Source organism: Lycorma delicatula, chromosome 11 (genome assembly GCF_047948215.1).
Source record: "Lycorma delicatula isolate Av1 chromosome 11, ASM4794821v1, whole genome shotgun sequence".
Lineage (NCBI taxonomy): Eukaryota > Metazoa > Arthropoda > Insecta > Hemiptera > Fulgoridae > Lycorma > Lycorma delicatula.
In genome coordinates this window covers 61395620-61416635 of record NC_134465.1, presented here as the reverse complement: position 1 = coordinate 61416635, position 21016 = coordinate 61395620, and the positions used below count along the sequence as shown (strand labels likewise).

Below are 21016 nucleotides of genomic sequence, written 5' to 3'. Positions count from 1 at the left end.
ATTTTAGGATCCAACAATTCCATTTAGATCTATGTATATAACCCACCGGGTTAGTGTAGTGGTGAACGCGTCTTTCCAAATCAGCTGATTGGGAAGTCGAGAGTTCCAGCGTTCAAGTCCTAGTAAAGTCAGTTATATTTACACGGATTTAAATACTAAATAGTGGATACCGGTGTTCCTTAGTAGTTGGATTTCAATTAACCACACATCTTAGGAATGGTCGAACTGAAGCTGTGCAAGACCTACACTTCATTTACACTCATACATATCATCTTCTGAAGTATTATCTGATCGGTAATTACTAGAGGCTAAACAGGAAAAAGAAAGACTTTGTGTTGTACGTATCGCACTGCTTTTGGACTTACCTCTCAGGATTGACAACACAGATTTTCTTCAAATTTCTTTAAAATATTTCTATATATGGGTCATTGATCATATTCATTTTTTTTTTTCAAAGTTCGTTAAGGAGTTGATGATATCCCGAAAAATTTAATTTCGATCTTTTTCAGATAGACCGAACAAAATAACTCATTTAAAGGAAAAGGAAAATATTGTTACCTAGACTTTTTTAAGTGGAAATGGTAAAGGGGCTTATAATAAACGTAAAAAAATAAATGGGTGAGCGGTGGTGATAACCTGTTGATTTGTTGATTTGAGGGGTTGAAAAGTGTTGAAAAATGGTATTATTGCGATTTCCGGCGAATGTTGACGTCAAAATAGTTTGTGGTTATTTAAGACACAGAAAGATATACTTTCACCAAGTTTCGTCAAAATTAAGTTATTCTTGGGAAAATGAAAAATAAAAAAAAGTAAAGATTTTTCTTGAAAATTTTGAGGTTGTGTTATAAAGTGATCTCTACAAAAGATGTAGATTTTTGTATGATCTACAACTTTTGTATTGGAAATGTTTTTTCAATTCCCCAAAATCGCCCCTCTACCACTTTCGCTCGTGCATTTATTTTCGTTTATTATAAGCCCCTTTACCATTTTCACTTATAAAATCCAGGTAACAATTTTTTTTCTCTATGTATAATTTGGTTTGACTAAGAGGCATCTTAAAGACTTTATTAAAAGAAGATATTTTATCTAAAAAAAGCATACAAAAATAATCTAAAAACATTGTTTTCAAAAAATCAACCCCCACCCTTAAAATTGAAATATATATTTTTGTTCTTTTGCTCTTATCTCCATTTGGTTGAAAATATATACTTCATTTATAGAGCTATCAATAATCATAATTTTTTTTTTAAATTGTAGACCCCGGACCTAAAATGCAAGAAAAGGTTTTTTCCTTTTTTCAGCCTATATTGAAATTTAGAGAAAAGTAGCAAATTTGTTAAGCTGATATCAATATTTTTAGAAAATATTTTTTTAAAATCTATTCCCCGGCTATTTTTTTTGTCTTCAGTCATTTGACTGTTTAATGCAAATCTCCAAGATTCCCTATCTAGTGCTAGTCGTTTCATCTGAGTATATCCCCTACATCCTACATCCCTAACAATTTGTTTTACATATTCCAAACGTTGCCTGCCTACACAATTTTTTCCATCTACCTGTCCCACCAGTGTTAAAGCAACTATTCCAGGATGCCTTAATATGTGGCCTATAAGTCTGTCTCTTCTTTTAACTACATTTTTCCAAATGCTTCTTTCTTCATCAATTTGCCGCAACAACTCTTCATTTGTCACTTTATCCACCCATCTGATTTTTAACATTCTCCTATAGTACCGCATTTCAAAAGCTTCTAATCTTTTTTCTCAGATACTCCGATCGTCCAAGTTTCACTTCCATATAAAGCTATGCTCCAAACATATACTTTCAAAAATCTTTTCCTGACGTTTAAATTAATTTTTGATGTTAACAAATTATATTTCTGACTGGAAGGGTCGTTTCGCTTGTACCATTCGGCATTTTATATCGCTCCTGCTTCGTCCATCTTTAGTAAATCTACATCACAAATAACAAAATTCTTCTACCTCCATAATGTTTTCTCTTCTATTTTTACATTCAGTGGTCCATCTTCGTTATTTCTACTACATTTCATTACTTTCGTTTTGTTCTTGTTTATTTCCATGCGGTGTTCTTGCGTAGGTCTTCATCTACCCCGTTGATTGTTCCTTCTAAATCCTTTTTATTCTCAGTTAGAATGACTATATTATCAGCAAATCGTAGCAGCTTTATCTTTTCACCTTGTACTATTACTCCGGATCTAAATTGTTTTTTAACATCATTTCCTCGACTATAAAAAATATATATTCTGTTTTTTGCTATTCTTTTAATTTTTTTTTCACTTAAAATGCAATTAAAATTAAAAAGTAGCTTTTGCACCTGTATTATATTCCGGACCTAAAATGAGAAACAATTTTATTTCATTATTTTCATAAAAGTTAAACTTTATTTTTTCAATATTTTTAAATATTTTTTTTTAAATTAATTTTTTAGTTAGGAATCATTTCTTCGTAAAATTAAGCGTGACTTTGTAATTCTTGGGATTCAAATTAAGTGGTAAATTTATTTGTTTTTTACGTAATATGGCCTGAAAAATTTTAAAAAATATATTCCACAACTCTGTTTTTAGTAGTTTTTGAGAAATTTTTATGTAAAACCTTGGAGTAAAAAAAGACACTTGTTAGGGTAAAATAATTTTGTTAAATGGCTAGTAAAACATATAAATATTTTAATAAAAGTTATAAAAAATTTCATTCTGAGTAAATAAAGTCCAAAAAAACTAAATACAAAAGTATGAATTTTAGAGTTTATTAAAAACAGAACATATCAAAATGGGGCAAATTTTAATGTATTAAGACGAAAAAAATTATATACATAAATCTCTCCAGTTATTACAGCCGATTCGTTCGAAATTGATTAAGACTTTCATGGATATAATGAAATGTCTGAAACAGTCATAGGATATTTTCAATATTTTTTACAGCACAATTTTTTCCTTTTTCAAAGAAGGAAAATTGAGTTTGAGAAAAAATTAATATTAGATTTTTGCTAGTATTTTTGGATAAATTATTACTGATTAGTATTCAGGTCATTAATTTAATTCCAAAAGTAATTTTTAATTATATTTAAGGAGTATAGGATTATGTTCTGATTATTTTTTTATTCGTTAGTGTTCAGTTATTGGTATTGTCTGAAGAATAGTTTGTTTGAAACTGGATAAAGTTAATTGTTTGCAAAATTGTATATTTGGCTTAAAAATCTTTTTTGAACAGTAAAATCTACATTAAAAAAAAGCAATCCTAATAAGAGATTATGCATATCATCAATTGATTTTGCCAATTGATAATATTTATATTATACCATTAAAATAAATTCATTATTATTATGAGATTTAACACATATAGTAAATACTGATGCAGGAATCTCTTCTTTTTTTATAGGACCGTACTTCATAATAGTTTTTTGGCAACTTACTTTCACCACATTTCACTTGAATTCTTCTTTTATATAAGAAGTAAGCCTTCCGTTCTTTATTTTTTTTTTTTACTTTAAGTCATCAACTCGTTCACTCCTTCTTTCGTTCTTTAATCTTTCACACTCTTTCCTTTTTTTCATCCATCTGCTCAGTTGCTCTTCTTCGCACCAACTATCCACAATAGCGAGAGAATAATCTGATTCCTGCTGCTGAACGTTTTCTATTGTTTTTTTATTCTTTCTTTATGACATGTTCAGGTTATTTCCTTTCTTTCTTTTTTCTCTGTTTTTATCCTTAATTACACCTAGTTATAGTTAAAATATTTTTGGTGTAAAATAAAACGTGTAAAGCTGGTTTTCATGGAAATTTCAGAAAAATTTCTTAATTCTTCACTACCGATCCGTTAATATTTATTTATATAAATTAAACAAAAAATTTGATAAAAGTTGGAGATGCTTCAAGATTAAATACGCCCATTAATCGTTTCACTTTTGATAACAAACAATTATGGACGTAAAATGTATAAAAAATTAAAATAACTTATCTTTTTTTTTTGATTTTCACTAGTTTTATTTAAATATGACAGCTGTTTCTATACAAATTACCTTCTTCAGGTGTTAAGTACAAAATACTAAAGCTAAAAAGTTAGATACAAATAACAAGTTAAATGAATTAAATCAGTAGAAATAAAATACATAAAGTGCAATAGGGCGGAATGTTCACATTTATCCGTTATATATAAATTTATCAGTTAATACAGTGTTTCAAGCTTAAGGTATCTTTAAGTAACAGCTTATATTAAAAGAACTAGTTAATATAATATATATAATATAATATATATATATATATATATATATATATATATGACGTGTTTGAGAAAAATAATGAGACTGACGTTTTACTTACCAAAGTTTTTATTTGTTTCAAATAATATTATCCCCTTCAAAGTAGTTCCCTTGGACAGCTATACACCGGCGGAGTCGTTGTTTTCCTTTCCCACTCCTGGTAGCAGCGCTGGAAGGCTTCAACTAGTAGGATATTTAACTGGTCGGTCACAGTCTTTTGAATGTTCTCCAGAGTTCTAAAAAGACGTCTTTTTAAGACATGTTTCAATTTCGGGAAGAGGATAAAGTCACAAGGATTCAAATCAGGGGAAAAGGGGGTTGAGGAACCGTAGGAATGCGTTTTGAATTAAACAATTACGTGATGGAAATGGCCGTGACACGAGACATTGTCATGATGAAGCATCCACTTGTATGCAATGTCTGGTCTCACGTGAATCACTCTTTTTCTGAGCCTTTCAAGGATACCTTTGTAAAACATTTGGTTGACAGTTTGTCCTGGAGGAACAAATTCTTTGTACACGATACCCCTACTGTCAAAAAAGCAAATCAGCATGGTTTTGATCTTTGATTTGCTTATTCGACACTTTTTCGGTCGAGGAGATGATGAGGTGTGCCACTCTTCGCTTTGCCGTTTTGTTTCAGGATCGCACTCAAATATCCAGGATTCATCACCTGTGATCACACGATTGAAGAATTCTTGGTCATTGTCAATTCTCTCAAGAAGATCGATACACACACACGATTCTTTGATTGTCAAAATTTGATGTACGGTGAAAGTGTTTAAATTTAACTGTTCACTCATCATCCTTATTGTTAAACTACGGTTTGACCTCACAAGGACCCTTACACGCTCAACGTTTTCGTCAGATTTTGAATTGAAGGTCTCCCTGAGCGAGCTTGATCTTCAACGTGTTCTCGGCCTTCCAAAAATGATTTGTGCAAGCGGAAAACTTGTGCTCTTGATAAGCAATGTTCCTCATATGCCTGTTTCAACTTTTCAAAGGTCACACTCGCGGATTCCCAAAGTTTAACACAAAACGTGACTGAGTCTATTGAACAATCTAGGAAAGATGGTTGAAAAAATGTTGGCCGCCAGAATTCTCTAATAATTCTGGCGGCCAAGTTGAAGAAGGTGAAGGGATTAGCCCAAATCAATTTGGTTTTTGGAGGGGACGCTCCACCGTATTAGCTGCCAACAAAGTAATAAATTGGGCTCTTGAGGTGAAAAGTGGTACATGGAGAACTAGAAGAATTCCGCTTCTTGTCTCCTTAGATGGTAGAAATGCTTTCGGCACAGTAAAGTGGAGTCAGATTCATAGGGAATTACAGGCAAAAAACATCAGCCCGTACTTGAGGAGACAGGTGGCGAAATACCTTTCAGAAAGGGCCCAGGGGAGCAGAGTCAAAAAAAAAACTTCACTGATGGCACTGTCCAAAATAATATGTTGGCTGAACGCAGTTGAAACTCGTACTGAGCATATGGAAGGGATGAACAAGCCGGTCTAGCACAGACCGGTAGACACAGCGTTGCCAGATCGCTCGCAGTGTTACCAATCTCGTTACTTTTCTCACACACCTCGTTATAATATATTTATATATTTTTTTTTTGTAAGTTAATATAAGTTAGTCAAGTTCAATGTACACCTTTTGTAGCACGACAGATGTCTTCACGATAATCTCACTCTTGCTAGGTGTTTAGAAGTGTTTGCGGCGTTATTAGACTAATAGTTTCAGTAATTCTCTGTTTTAAATCGTTCAAATCTTGGAACTTTTTTTGATACACACAACTTTTCAAAAATTTCAAGGTAAACGGTCCAAAGGAATGATATCTGGAGATCTAGGAGGCTATACATTTGGACCTCCTCGTCAGATCAAACATCCGGGGAAAGAATTGTTCAAGAACATGGTAAAATCTCGATGACAGTATTGTTAGAGACTGAAGCCCGCAAGAATCTTAGGTCCAGCAAAGTTCTGTAGTATGTCTAGGTACGTGTATCCTGATACAGTGAGCTTCATGATAAAAAAAATGTGATGTGGACACCACATAACTTCCTTGTACGATTTTTAAATGACTTACACACATTTTTTTTTTTTTAAATGAAAAGCACATAAAATTTTATTTCATTAATAACTTCTTATATTTTTTTAAATATATTTTTATATTGTTATTACTGAATTATTATTTATTGTAAAACTTTATTTATAATCATAGGTTAATAATTATTAATAAATCAATATATTTGAATTAAAAAAAAAAAGAAAGGAGATGAAGTCGGATTTGAATTGACGTACGATCCAAATTTCCTTGTACGAATCCATTCTTACAAGAATTAAATAAGATTATAAATCTTATTTAATTATTTACTTATTTTAGGTTAATTAAGTTTATTAATTATCTCCTAAATAGCCATAATTTAGTTTTTAGTTAAGGTTTTCTACTACATTTGAACCTTTTTATTTTTATTTTTTTATATTAAATTGACACTTGAAGTTAGGGGTAGCTTCTTTTAGATATTTGAGGCAGCTCCTTTTAAAATAGGCATTATCTAGTTTTTGGTTGAGGTTTCCTACTACATTCTACCAATTCTTGTATGAGGTTTTCTACCAATTCTTGAATGAATCCTTGTACGATCCAAATATTTCATTAATTCAAATTTTATTTGGCGATAACTCTGGAACCAATGAAAATAACTACCACTTATGATATATCGTTGAGAAGCTCTCAATGAGGGCTTATTATTGTAGTTAAGAAAAAGATCAAAATTAATTTTTTTTGATTTTGGGCTTTTTTGGACAGTTTTGGTTCAGTCGATTGCATTCAGAAGTGGATGTGAACATCTAAATGTTACAAGTCCTAAATCCAAACTTTCAACATCCTATGGCTAATCGTTTTTGAGTTATGCAAGATACATACGTACGTATATAGACGTATATGTATATATATATACGTCATTAATACGTATATAGACGTAGGTACATAGACGTCACGCCGAAACTAGTCAAAATAGATTCAGGGATGGTCAAAATGGATATTTCCGTTGAAATCTGAAAACAAAATTTTTTCGTGATTATAATACTTCCTTTACTTCGTGCAAAGAATTAAAAACGAACCGATAACGAAATTTTTATGCATTCCTAACCAGATACTGGTTTTTAGTGTGTCCCTTTCATTACTTTATGGAGGTTTTCAGAACTGTAAATTCGACCTTCGTGTCTGTTAAATTTCTCGTACGTATTAACGGTTGCCTCGTCATTAAATAAAACGTATCAAAATAATTAGAATTGTTTTCAACACTTTTGTGGCAAACTGACATCTTAGGCGGCAGTCATTTGAATTAATGTGATGAAGGAGTTGTAACTGGTACGTTTGCAAACGGAGCCCCTTATGAACAAGTTGATGAACATTGAACGAGGAATTTTCAGTTTGTAACTAGCCTGCCTAATTGACTTTCCAGTGAATGCATCTCGTACTCGATCCATCGTCTCGTCATTAATTTAAACCTTTGGATGATTTTCAGTTCGTGAAACTAGTCTCTTTTAAAGTTGTATACTTGCGAATATACTTGGAAGTAGAAGGATCGATATTCCATTTAGTTCGTTTAAATTTTTTAATATATTTGCAATCGGTTTTGAAGAGTAGAAACCAAAAATTAATTTTATGACAATAATCAAGTTATAAAGGAATTTCTCTTGAAATACCTTAATTAAATATATTATAAACATCAATAGTAAATGAAAGGAACCATAAGCATTGATAAAATCCAACCATGAACAAGAAATCAAAATAATGTCCAGTACTCTCAATACAACCACGACATAATAAGAATAATAAAGCATTGAAACAAATAATATTAGAAAAATAAATGATCATAAACGTAAATACTTTGATAATACACAAATTAAGAATAGGGACCTCGTCCTGAGTATCACTAATAGGTGTTTCAAGATCCAATAGTTGAACGCGTTTTAATCGCCTTACATCTTCCTCATAGTCGAAGAGGTTAACAACTAGATTTTTCCAAATCCAATTTTTTATTATGGATTTTCACCAATTAAAGGTATCGATTAATTACGGATATATTAGTATAGGCTTTAAACCACAACCAGAATGATTTTATTAGCCTACAAATATACGGTTCAAGTTTACAATAGATTCTAAAGGAATTAATTGTAGTTAAATTCTTATCAGCCAAGATTTCTTCATGCACTTCTAAAGATGATTTTGACAGACTGGTGGAATTTAAAAATAATTCCATAATTATTTGTTTTGTTTTATTCGTGTGAATTAGAAAACATTTTTCAGTTCAATGAAATAATCTGGTGAAGAATGATTGAAATTGAATTACCTATTAAACGCTTATAATTTTTTTCATTGGTATGACGAAAACCCTCGTGTAAATTTATAGCAGGAACTTACGTGTTTAGGTTTTATATTTAGCGTGGGATCTCAAAAAAGGAAGCTTTTTTCACATATTGAGGTGTAACTGATTCATAGATTATTTTTTTTCAAAATATTGCTAAGTTTAAAAACATTAAAGGAAGATGAAATTAGAAAAAAGAAATTTCCGGAGGTAATCTCCGGAAATTTCTAGTTAAATTTTTTTTTAAGAGTTGCAGACGTACAAACATAAATCTATATATATAAAAATGAATGTTTGTCTGTCTGTATGTCTCTTATGCCTTCCTAAACCGTTCATCCGATAGCGATGAAACTTTGGGGAATGGTTGGACGCATACCAGTGAAGGTGTCTGAATTAGTTTTGACCCGCTAGGTGGCGCTGGGGTCGAGATAATTTGAAAAATTGTATTCATGGTCCGATTTGGCTCGTATTCAGAATAATTGTCACTTACATGGAAAGAATTATCTCTGCAAAAAATGAACCCGCCAGATGGCGCTGGGGTTGAGATATTTAGAAAAATTATATTTATGGATTTGATTATAGATTTATAGATATCAATTATATCCTATTTATATATTATTATACTCCTATAAACTCAAATCTAACAATAGCGAAGCATTGCCGGGTCTGCTTGTACATCATACAAATAACTTACCATTAATTGTCCCTAATTTATTTATTTTGTGTAGATGGTTTTGTTTACAATTAAAATAAACATAATTTTCAAAGTTGTAACATCGTCAACTCATACAGTATATATAAACTGCTGTTTCTACTAACTTACAGCTAGAAATATCCAATATGCAGTTTAATATTCATTTATTTTTCCGTTTGATTCTGACGGTAAATTGCACTAGCATTTCTGGCAAAATATTTAAAAAATTGTAATTTTGTTGTTATTAAACTTTTTAAAAATTAAAAAAAATCTGTGTAAATAAATAAATTTGCAAACTAAATAATTAAATACAGACTCTTACCGGCCCGATTTCATTTAATTATTTTCTAAATGTGATGTGTTTTTTATATTACATATAAATGAAATCAGGCCGGTAAGAGTTTTGTAACAAATTTGTCTTTTTTTTTTCCTTATTATATGGAACTAATAAACATTGTTTATTGTATATATTTAACATGTATTTTTTTTTTTTAAAGAAAATTCTAAATTAATAACAGATTTTGATAATAGAAATGTAGTGTCGAAAAATATCATCCTATCGTTTTGTTAAAAATAACTTTATTTATTTTACAGAAATTTTTGTTTTTTGAGCGGAAAAATGATTTATGCGAGACTCTTACCGTACTGTTTACAATTTCATTGTAATTTTTTTTGGATATCACTGCGTTTTGTTTTATTATTTTTTTTTATGAAGTACTGACTTTGGACTTATGGATTTATTATTAAAATTTATTGCCTTAAAACAAACAAATTGAATTTCACAGCCAGTTTTTTTTTTGTTGATAGTCATATCATTCACTTCGTACCATGTTTTTTCCTTTTTTAATAAAACTATTATAATGATTTATAGGAATCAAAAATTCGTGATGTACTATTTATTGCACTTATTACGTTGTAAGTGTAACCCTCGATTTTTATCGTTAAATTCGATTTTACCAATCGAATTTATTTCTGTGTTGTTTATTCCTTTTTTTTAATAAAACTAGTACAATCTCTTGTAAACTAATACTTTTATTTTTTTAAAGAAGTGATGGGAATTAAATAAAATTGTTTCATCTTCAGTACTTTCATTTACATAAGAGCATTTACTATTAAAACAAATTGAAGTACATTTTCTTTTAAATTTTATTATTTCAAGTACATTATCAAGTTTTTGTACGCTACCTAGTACTATCATGTACTGCTATCTAGCGGCGCGATTCGTAAAGGTACATTAAAAAAATGAGTAACACGATATATTCGAGTGTCACGATTCATCAAATGGAAAAAAAGTTGTCTAACCAGATTCCAGGTTTTTTTTTAAGTATTCTTTATTACTAATCTAATTAAACTGAAATATAATGTTTTCACGCTTATTTTTCTTTCCATTTTCATTTCACTGTTAGGTCAGGCCATGGTTAGAACTGTAAACGTAGTTCGTTGACTTCGTCGCCTCTTACCGACGAAGTTCTAACGAACTCAATGATTAAGGAAAGCTAAAACTGAAATATTTGAAACATTAAATTTTTATTTATAAACACAAATATTTATTGCGGTAGCCCAAAAAGCTGGAAATATTTTCCAAAATTATTTGAAACGCATCGCATCATCTGTTGTTCCGTAGCAACACAAAAGTGAGTTTCTGCTGGTTGCCTTATCCATGTGGAAATCTTGGTTGACGCTTGTAGCCGACCGTCTTTCACCACTTGTGTTACTACTACCGATTTTATTAATTCTATTAAACACACTCAGCGAGAAGGTGGCGAGATAACTGGAATATTATGGTAGATGATAAACTCCGACACATCAAGGATACTGTACAATCATGGAGCTTTTCATTCCGGGATAACCGTCGATAGGAGGTTATTATTTGCTGTTTAAGAATAGGGAATACTAATCTTACTCATTGACACCTAATGAGTTACACCCATGCACCCGTTTGTATTTTATGTAACTGCCAACTAACGATACACCTCATATTTATGGACTGTGTGTGTAATTCAACATTGCGTCGGAAATTTAAATTAGGAACTAACATCCAAGAAAACACTATGGGGATGCTATTGAATATCTTGTTGTTGGCCATGCATCTGTATTCGACTATTTAATAGTTATTTAAATGGGTTTTCTTTTGTAATATTGTACTACGGTTTGTTCCGAACGAAGATGACGCAAAAGCGTTTTTCTCCCTCACACCCGCAAAAAGAAACATCTGTTTTCACTTTTTCCCTCATAATCATTTGCATAAGTAGATATCCCGAAATTCTCTTACCATGCCTGATTTAAACTTAAACTTTTTATCTTAAAGCTTGACTTTAATCTTTCATTTAATTTAAAACTTAGATAAGAATGGATATGAATTTGTGTTAAATTTCATTATTACAGTCTTTTATACCTGCACCCACCCGGATGGTCTAGTAGTGAACGCGTCTTCCCAAATCAACTGTTTCGGAAGTTGAGAGATCCAGCGTTCAAGTCCTAGTAAAGGCAGTTACTATTATATGAATTTGAACACCAGATCGTGGATACCGGTGTATTTTGGTGGTTGGATGTCAATTAACCACACATTTCAGGAACGGTCGAACAAAGAGTGTACACTCATACATATAATCTTCTGAAACACCTTACGGTGGTTCCGGAGGCTAAAACAAAAAAAAAGAATATAATAAAGTTAACCAAAATGATAACTGGCAGAAAACCCAAAACGTTATGTTTATTTTCCACCATCCCTAAATTAAAAACATCAAATACTTGATAATACTTGAAATATGTATTTCTTTCCATTCTGAATGGTAGCACGTTGTCCGAAGATTATATTAAAAAGTTAAGTAAAGCAATGTCAAAGTAAATAACATAACCCACCGCGAGTTGGTCTAGTGGTGAACGCGTCTTCCCAAATCATCTGATTTGGAAGTCGAGAGTTCCAGCGTTCAAGCCCTAATAAAGTCAGTTATTTTTACACGGTTTTGAATACTAGATCGTGGATACCGGTGTTCTTTGGTGGTTGGGTTTCAATTAACCACACATCTCAGGAATGGTCGAACTGAGAATGTACAAGACTACACTTCATTTACACTCATATATATCATCCTCATTCATCTTCTGAAGTATTATCTGTACGGTAATTAACGGAGGCTAAACAGAAAAAAGAACGAAAGAAAGTAATATAAACAACATTCAAAGGTGACTAAATCAAATCATAGGGATTTCTTTGACTTCTTCAACCTATCAAATTTTGTGACGCATTGCGTTTGGCCTTATATCACAATATTACCTAAATAATTTGCTTCAAATTTGGCTCAAATATTTCTAAATAACATTGATTGTATTAATTTTTTTTTACTCGAAAAATCAATTTTGAGTTTCAAACATTTTTGAGAAACCTGTATTAAAGGAGATTTGTTACTTGCAAATACATATACAAATAATTGACAAATTTTTTTCCAAAAACGTCTATCCCACCTTTTAAGATTTGTAATTTTAAAAAAAAATTCTAATAGTGTTAGTACATTTCGTTATTGTTTTATAAAAAGATAAAATAATTTTTTTATAAAAATAAAGTCAGAATCTTAATATTTGAATTACAAAAACTTTCCGGTGAAATCTAAAAGATTTTGCAATGAAATAGTTGTAAAAACAGTTGTATCACTTGACCAGCGAACTGGGAAAGTCTACTTTGCCTTTTTTTTTAAAAACTTTTGTTTACTCGTAATTAAATTCCATATTTTCAGAAATACATATAATATTTACCGTATAATAAATAAAATAAAAATTAATCTTTTAAAGCCTTAAAAGGAAACGAATGTATTAAAATATAAAATAATTTCTATTTCTATTTGTCATTCTTTTTTTATGTGCGCGCGTATGCGTGTGTAACGTGATAGTATTAAGAGTGGTTAAATGCGATTAACAAAAATATACAACGAATTACCTTTAACAAAATCACCGTCCATTACGTTAAAAGGAAAAGTGGGAAATGAATCAGAGGTAGAAATAATCGTTTATTTTACCACACCAGATTAATATAGATCGGTAGTAACTAACAGTTACCACAATCCTTCCCACCATTGACTTTTATGTTACGTTCTTTACAAATCACCGATTTAACTTTGTTTAATATCCATCATCCTGAACGAATAACTTTGTTCTATTCTAACTTTTAACACAACATTTCCCTTTTAATATATATCCAGGACAAAATTAGTGATAAACGGAAAATCCATGCAGAAAAAGGTGGCTAAATATATAAACAACGTACTCGCCATCTATAATGCATTCTAACATCTCACGTAACTTTTCAACTTGTATATATTCTACACCAGTAATCTAATTGACTGATTTATTTACGGTAATTAATTTATACTTTGATAAAATATTATAAAGAGTTAATCGACTGATAAATAATGGTTTATATTTTACTCAGTTTTCTTTTATATAAAGAAAAAAATTGATTTAATTATATAGTAAATAAAAAAATCTGATATGGACACATCATGACTTCCATGTACGATTATTAAATTAATACATATTTTTTTTTAAATAAAAAGTACATAACATTTTATTTCATTAACTTCTGATATTTTTTCATATTTATTTTATTGTTATTATTGAATTATTATTTGTTGTAGATTTTTTTACAATCAGAGGTTATTAATTAATTATTAATAAATCAATATATTTAAATTAAAAAAAAGTTTAAAAAAAAAGGAAATTAAGTGTGATTCTAATCGATGTACCTAGTAAGATCCAAATATTTCATTAAATAAACTTTTATTCGGCTATAACTCTGGAACCAATGAAAATAAGTACCACTTATGATGTATCGTTAAAAAGCTCTCAATAAGAACTTATTACTGAAGTTAATAAAAAGTCCAAAATCAAAATTTTTTGGGATTCAGGGCTTTTTTGTAAATTTTTGGTTAAGTAGATTGTAATCAACCCACCGGGTTGGCCTAGTGGTTAACGCGTCTTCCCAAATCAGCTGATTTGGAAGTCGAGAGTTACAGTGTTCATGTCCTAGTAAAGCAAGTTATTCCATATGAACATGGATTTGAATACTAGATCGTGGATACCGGTGTTCTTTGGTGGTTGGGTTTTAATTAACCACACATCTCAGGAATGGTCGAACTGAGATTGTACAAGACTACACTTCATTTACACTCATACATATCCTCATTCATCCTCTGAAGAATTATCTAAACGGTAGTTACCGGAGGCTAAACAGGAAAAAGACAGGTATATAAATAGTAGGTGTATAAAAACACGCGCGTATTCGAATGCAACGTGTCAAAATTTCAAACCAATTTGTGAAGAACTTTCGGAGAGTTAAGATTTTGAACAAACGAACATTTACATTTTTATTTATATAGGTTATTTGATATTTACCCAGATTATATTATTTTGTTTAAAAATTTCCTCTGAATTCCTTCACTGCTCCTTTTATGTATAATTTGGATAAAATAAAAGCAAGGATAGATAAAGATTTTCTTGATAATAATGATAAGATTTCGATACTTCTTTCTAATACGTCCACACAATGCCAGACCCTTTTTACGTTTCATAAAACAAATTTTCTTTAAAATAAAAGTAGTTCGATTTTCTCTTTAAAGAAATATTAAGAAATTTAAAAATAAAAATATATAATTAAAGTAATTTTGTTTGTTTGTAAAAATAAATGCAAATGTAAAAAAAAAAAAACAGGAAAAAAGAAAAAAAAGAAAGTCGATTGTAATCAAAAAGGGAGGTGCAAAAAAATTGTTTTAATTATACAATAAATAAAAAAATCTGATGCGGATACCACATGATTTTCTTGTACGCCTATTAAATTATATATACACATTTTTTTTTTTTTAAAGTACATAAAACTTTATTTCATTAATAACTTCTGATATTTTTTTCATTTTTTTTAATGTTATTATTTATTGTAATTTTTTTTTAAATCAGAGGTTAACAATTATTAATAAATCAATATATTTAAAATAAAATAAATTAAAAAAAAAAAAAATAAGGAAATGATATCTGATTCGAATCGATTTACATGTATATTTAGATTAAATTAATATTTTATTTGGCTATACCTCTGGACTCAATAAAAAAAAAATACCACATATGAATCCTTAAAAAGCTCTCAATAAGGACTTTATTACTGCATTTAAGAAAAAGTCCAAAATCAAAATTGTTTGGATTTTGGGCTTTTTTGGACATTTTTGGTCATGTCGATTGCAATCAAAAGGGGAGGTGCAAAGCTAGATGTTACGAAGGTCCTAAATCCAAAATTTCAACATCCTACGGCTAATCGTTTTTGAGTTATACGAGATACATACGTACGTACAGACGTCACGCTGAAACTAGTAAAAATTGATTAAGGGATGGACAAAATGGATATTTCCGTTGAAATTTGAAAACCGTAATTTTTCGCGATCACAATACTTCCTTTACTTCTTACATGGAAATAAAAAATATATATATTGTTTTTTAATCAAATTGGTATTAAAAATTAATGCAGTTTGATTAGTATATTTTTATTTTGGTATTTAAGAATCGTCTCTGCAAAAAAAAAAAAAACAGTTGGAAATAAGGAAACAATTTTCATCAGAGTGACCTTAAAATTAAATCTTTGATGTTAGTAGTTTTCGGATTCTATTTTTAATCCCTTATTACACCCAAACCATAGGACCCAGGGTGGAACTACTAATCAAAAATGGGTAAAAACACATAACATCTCCCACCACTTAGAACCAACCATATTCAAGCGACATCAATTGAATTAAACAGACTGGCTTGGACCGCTTAGACTCTTGGCAATCAACTGTCCCCCTCGCCAAGATATCACAGACAAAATATACTTCATCTCACTGGTTAGCCGCTTTATTTCCGAGAGTGACTGGAATGCGAAGCACGTATTTTGGGCCTCTAGACTAACTACCCGTGATAAAGTACTAAAAGAGTGTATTATAAGGTTACGACTCAATGCTATGTCTGGCTTAGCACCAACCGACTGATCAACGGACATATTCAAAGCTTCCTCTTTGAAATCCACCTCATGGATTTTTTTATTAGCTTGGAAGTTACCTCTCTCTACACTGATGTTAGCTGAGGAGAGACTCAAGAAGGTTCAAACGATAATATTTGAACTATCATTGGCATCTCCACTTAAAATCTTTTCTTATTGTGCAGTTATACTGTAAGAAGAACATGTATACAAATTTTCATCAATTTATCTTCAGTAGTGTTAGCTTGGCGTTGGTTATACTAATCATTCATGATATGTTGTCTTCAATTTCAAAAGACTTTTATTGTAAGTATTTCTACTGAAAAATATCTTGGGAGAGGCTCACTGTAAGAAACGAGCATCAGAATTTAGCGGCTCGAATGAGAAGTGCAGAACGGATTATTTATTATTTACACGTTTTAATAAATAATTTTTTATTTTTATATAACATTAACGAATAGCCGTAATCTGTTAGATCGAGAGAGTACCTGATGCATGTAAAAGTTAGCCTTCAACCTACTACTAACAAATACCCTGTTTGAATTTTGAAAATCTGTTGATATTTGCAGAGATATAATAACGCCCAATTGCATCTCCCAGAACAGCGCCCCAGGGACACGCCGTTTGTTAACAGTTGATGGTGATGATCGGTCTAGCCTCCCACGAGCTGCTCGCATACCTCACCACTCTAGCCTCACACGTAGTCCCCACGAGAAACCCATTATTGTTAAACGGAAATATTTTTAAATTTATTTAACTTAAATATAATTTTATTATTTTTGTAATATTATTCATTCGATTGATTCGAATCATTCAGTTCAAATCCAGGTCACACAGTGATAGAGACTCACAGTTCACAGTTCATTAATTCAATTCATTAAAGTTTGTGCTTCAACCGGCAAATCTTTATTTTTTCTAGATGAAATTTATCTAAAGTTTTCTCAGTTATGCCAAGAAACATGGATAAAAATTTGGTTGCAATTGATCGAGTAGTTTTTTGTCCCGAACAAACAAACCCTCTCCTATTTATATAATAGTATATATATATATATATATATATATATATATAAACAGTACACGTATTACACAATCTGATATTACTAACTACTCCATATATATCTGATGTTACTTGAAGATTAACTCTTGATGTATTCCGAAGGCTTACCTAGAAGATATGCATATTAACTTAATCTGGATGCCTTAACATATGGCCTACCTAGATTAGTTTATCTTACATAAATTTCAATTCTCTCCCATTTATCTTAAAATATATTCATTTTTTCATAAATTTTTAACAGCCTCTTGTAATAACATTTATTTCAAAGATCCGTATTATTTTATTGTTTATTTTATAAATTTTGATATTTTAGGTAGTAAAATTACAAAGGATGTACGAAATAAGGTAGAATTCGGAAACAGATTAGCATAAAAAACTTGTGGTCTCATGGAAAAAAAAAGTCTATTGAATAAATTTAAGGTTAATTAAAAAGAAATTCGTGAAAAGCTTTTATTTAACTCGCTTTAGAAATAATCAAATCTTGCAACTGCTATATATTTTGATATATCGTATGGAAATCAATGAAATTTGGTACACGTATGTAACTTCAATGACAATACAGCACTACGGTGTCGGAATTTGATATTACCCACCCCCACGCCCCCACGCTTTACCCCTACGCCAAATTCATGCATTTGGTTGAAAATTTTCATTTCTCATGAACTATGAAAATGATTGAAATTTGGTACACGTATGTAACTTCAATGTGTAAAAATATATTTTTTCATTTTTTTTAGTCTTAAAAAAAATACAAAAAAACAAAAAAGTTACAAAAATATATATTTGATTACATATAAAAGATTATTTTTTACAAAAGCTTTTATTTAACTAATATTAATATTACCATTAATAAAAAACTGAAACAAATTAGAAAAACCCTCTAAAAAGTAAAAAATAAGAATTAAATCAAATTCAGAATTTAAAACAAAAAAATAATATATTAACAAATATAAAAATGCAATGAAAAGTAAAAAATAAATTATATAAATACCTAATAAATAACCAATAAATAAATGTAATAATTATTAAATTTTAAAATTAAAAGTAATGAAAATATTTAGTTTTTCAAAGCTTTTTTAAAAATATTTTTTTATATTTAATCAAATATATTTTTGTAATTTTTTTTTTATAAAATTTTAAAAAATTTTTTAAAAAAAATACAAAAAAAAAAATTTTTTTTTTGTATTTTTTTTTTATATTTAAATGTGTGTATTGTGTGCGCGTGCACGTTTATTTCTCTATCTTCTTCCTCCCCATGCTCTCTCTCTCTCTCTCGCTATGCGTGTGCGTGCGTGCACGTCCGCGTGTGTGTAAAAATAATAATTTATGGTAATAAGATGAAGACAAAAGAAAAAAATTATGCATTCAAAATTAATTTTTAAAGAAGGGTGTTTAAAATTCGATGGATTATACATACAGGCTGATATTAATGTACAGAAACGATTTAATGTTTCAAAACTGAGAGATTCTTGGAGGTAAAAATAAATTCGGATCTACATAATTAGGAAATTACTATTTATGGTGTACTTGAATTTTTTGTCCGCCATAATGAAATAATTATTTTTTTTGCGAATAGAAAGAAACATGTGATACCAACGATGAGTGGACGGGAACTCCTGAGGCCATTCAAACGGTTAGAGGCGATAGCACTCTTTCCAGGGCTGATTTACACAGAAATGCGGTTCTTGCTTTGAGAGGAAAGGGTAAAAGAATAAAAATAAAAAACGATGATAATGTAGAACTTTATTAGAAAAACGATGCTGGATCTGATTCTCGATAAATACCTTCGTTTTTAGTACTAAGCAATCAAATTTGAAAAAAAATTAAGATGGTGGTATTAATAAAACAAGGTTAAACGCCTCAAAGTACCTTTTTTTTATTTCGTTTTACCTTCAGAATTACAACAAATAACAAAAGAAGTTATTGTCTTGCTAGACGATATTTATTATTCGTTTTAATGTAAAATTATTAAACAGTTTCTATTAATATTAAAATAACGTTGTTATTTTAGTACATAAGAATGTTATTTTTAATTTTTACTGTTATTTTTATCTGTTTACAGAAACATGGGTCACGTATGAAATGTTCTGCATGTAAAATAGTTGCTCATGCATCATGTATTGGTGCATTGATGGAACGTGTTAAATTCACATGTAAACCAACCTTTAGAGATGTCGGTGTTAGACAGTATAGAGAACAAACGAGCATACATCACCATTGGGTTCATCGGAGATCGCAAAAAGGAAAATGTAAACAATGTGGCAAGGTAACTACCCTGTATTATTTAATACCATACTCATCAAATTTTATAAGTATTGTATGTATAGGGCATCAGAATTCAGCACATCAGAATAATGACTCTCCTTATTAAATAAAAAAAAGAAGTTTTAATTGCCTTACCAATTTAAAACATTTTTACTTTAATTTTTAATAAAATCTTCTTTTTTTATAAGTCTCAATATATCTCTGCACGTGTAATAACTACCGTACATTTGCAATTAGCGTTATACAAAGCGTCCCATATAAAACGCAACCCAACCTTATATTGGTAGGTATTGAAATAATAAAAAAAGCATGTATAAATGTAAATGTAATTTTTATTATTACCATCCATTACCTTCCATTTAGAGTAAATGTTGGAAGTGGCCGCCACCTTCTTGAATACAAGCTTCAATTCTTTTTACAGCGTTTCTTGCAACTTTTTTCTTTCAACTTTTTTGTGGCTGGATATTTAATACAGCTTGTTCAATATTGACTTTCAATCGTTCAAGTGTTCGTGGTTTGTTGCTGTAGGCTTTTTCTTTGAGGTAACCCCGTAGAAAAAAATCCACCGCAGTCAAATCTGGAGATCTAGGTGGCCACAAGCATCGACCGATAACACGATTATCAAAGAATTCCTCAACGAAATCAGAAGTTGAACCTGCGTAGTGCGATGTCGCACCGTCATGTTGTAGCCGGCAGTGTCTGTCTTCCTCTTCCAAGAGTGCGATGAACTGAAATAAAATATCCTGATATCGTTCTGCATTAATGGTGTACTCGAAAAAAATAGGACCGATTATTTTCTTCCGCGATATCGCGCACCACACGCCTAACTTCTGCGGGTGTAATTGTTTTTCGTGATAAACGTGGGGATTTTCAGCGCTCCAAATTCTACTGTTTTGGCTGTTTACGTAGCCATCCAAATGAAACCGTGCTTCATCTGTGAAAAATTACGAATCCATAACATTTATTCCCTCGCCCAAAAATCGACGGAACCGTTGAAAATATTGTAGTCGTTTTTCTTTGTCGGTCTCAAAAAGTTGATGAACCGTTTGAATCCGATAAGGTCGTAATTGTAATTGTTTGGTCGCCCGATGAACGGTTGATTTAGACAAATTAATTTCAGCAGACACACGTCTGATCGATTTATTTGGCGAGGCGAGTAATCGGTCTTTGATTTCAGTGATTGTATCTATATTCAACATTGACGCAGATCTTTTGTGTTCCTTGTTATTAACATAACCGGTCTCTCTAAATTATGCATATAACCTTAATACTGATGTTTGTTAGGAGCTGGTCTATCTGGGTACTTATGGCGAAACAAATCTTGTACTGTAACCACTGATTTCGTACTGAAGTACGACTCAACAATGAAAACTCGTTCA

The 21016-nt window shown here is 30.5% G+C and overlaps 1 protein-coding gene across 1 annotated transcript in view; it reads left to right on the top strand.

Moving 5' to 3' along the window:
- Positions 1-21016, top strand: part of rdgA (retinal degeneration A) — a 369811-nt gene that overhangs the window by 124519 nt on the left and 224276 nt on the right. The window contains exon 4 of the mRNA XM_075378003.1: positions 19435-19638. Within this exon, the coding sequence (XP_075234118.1) occupies positions 19435-19638 (204 nt within the window). The remainder of the gene's footprint in view (positions 1-19434; positions 19639-21016) is intronic.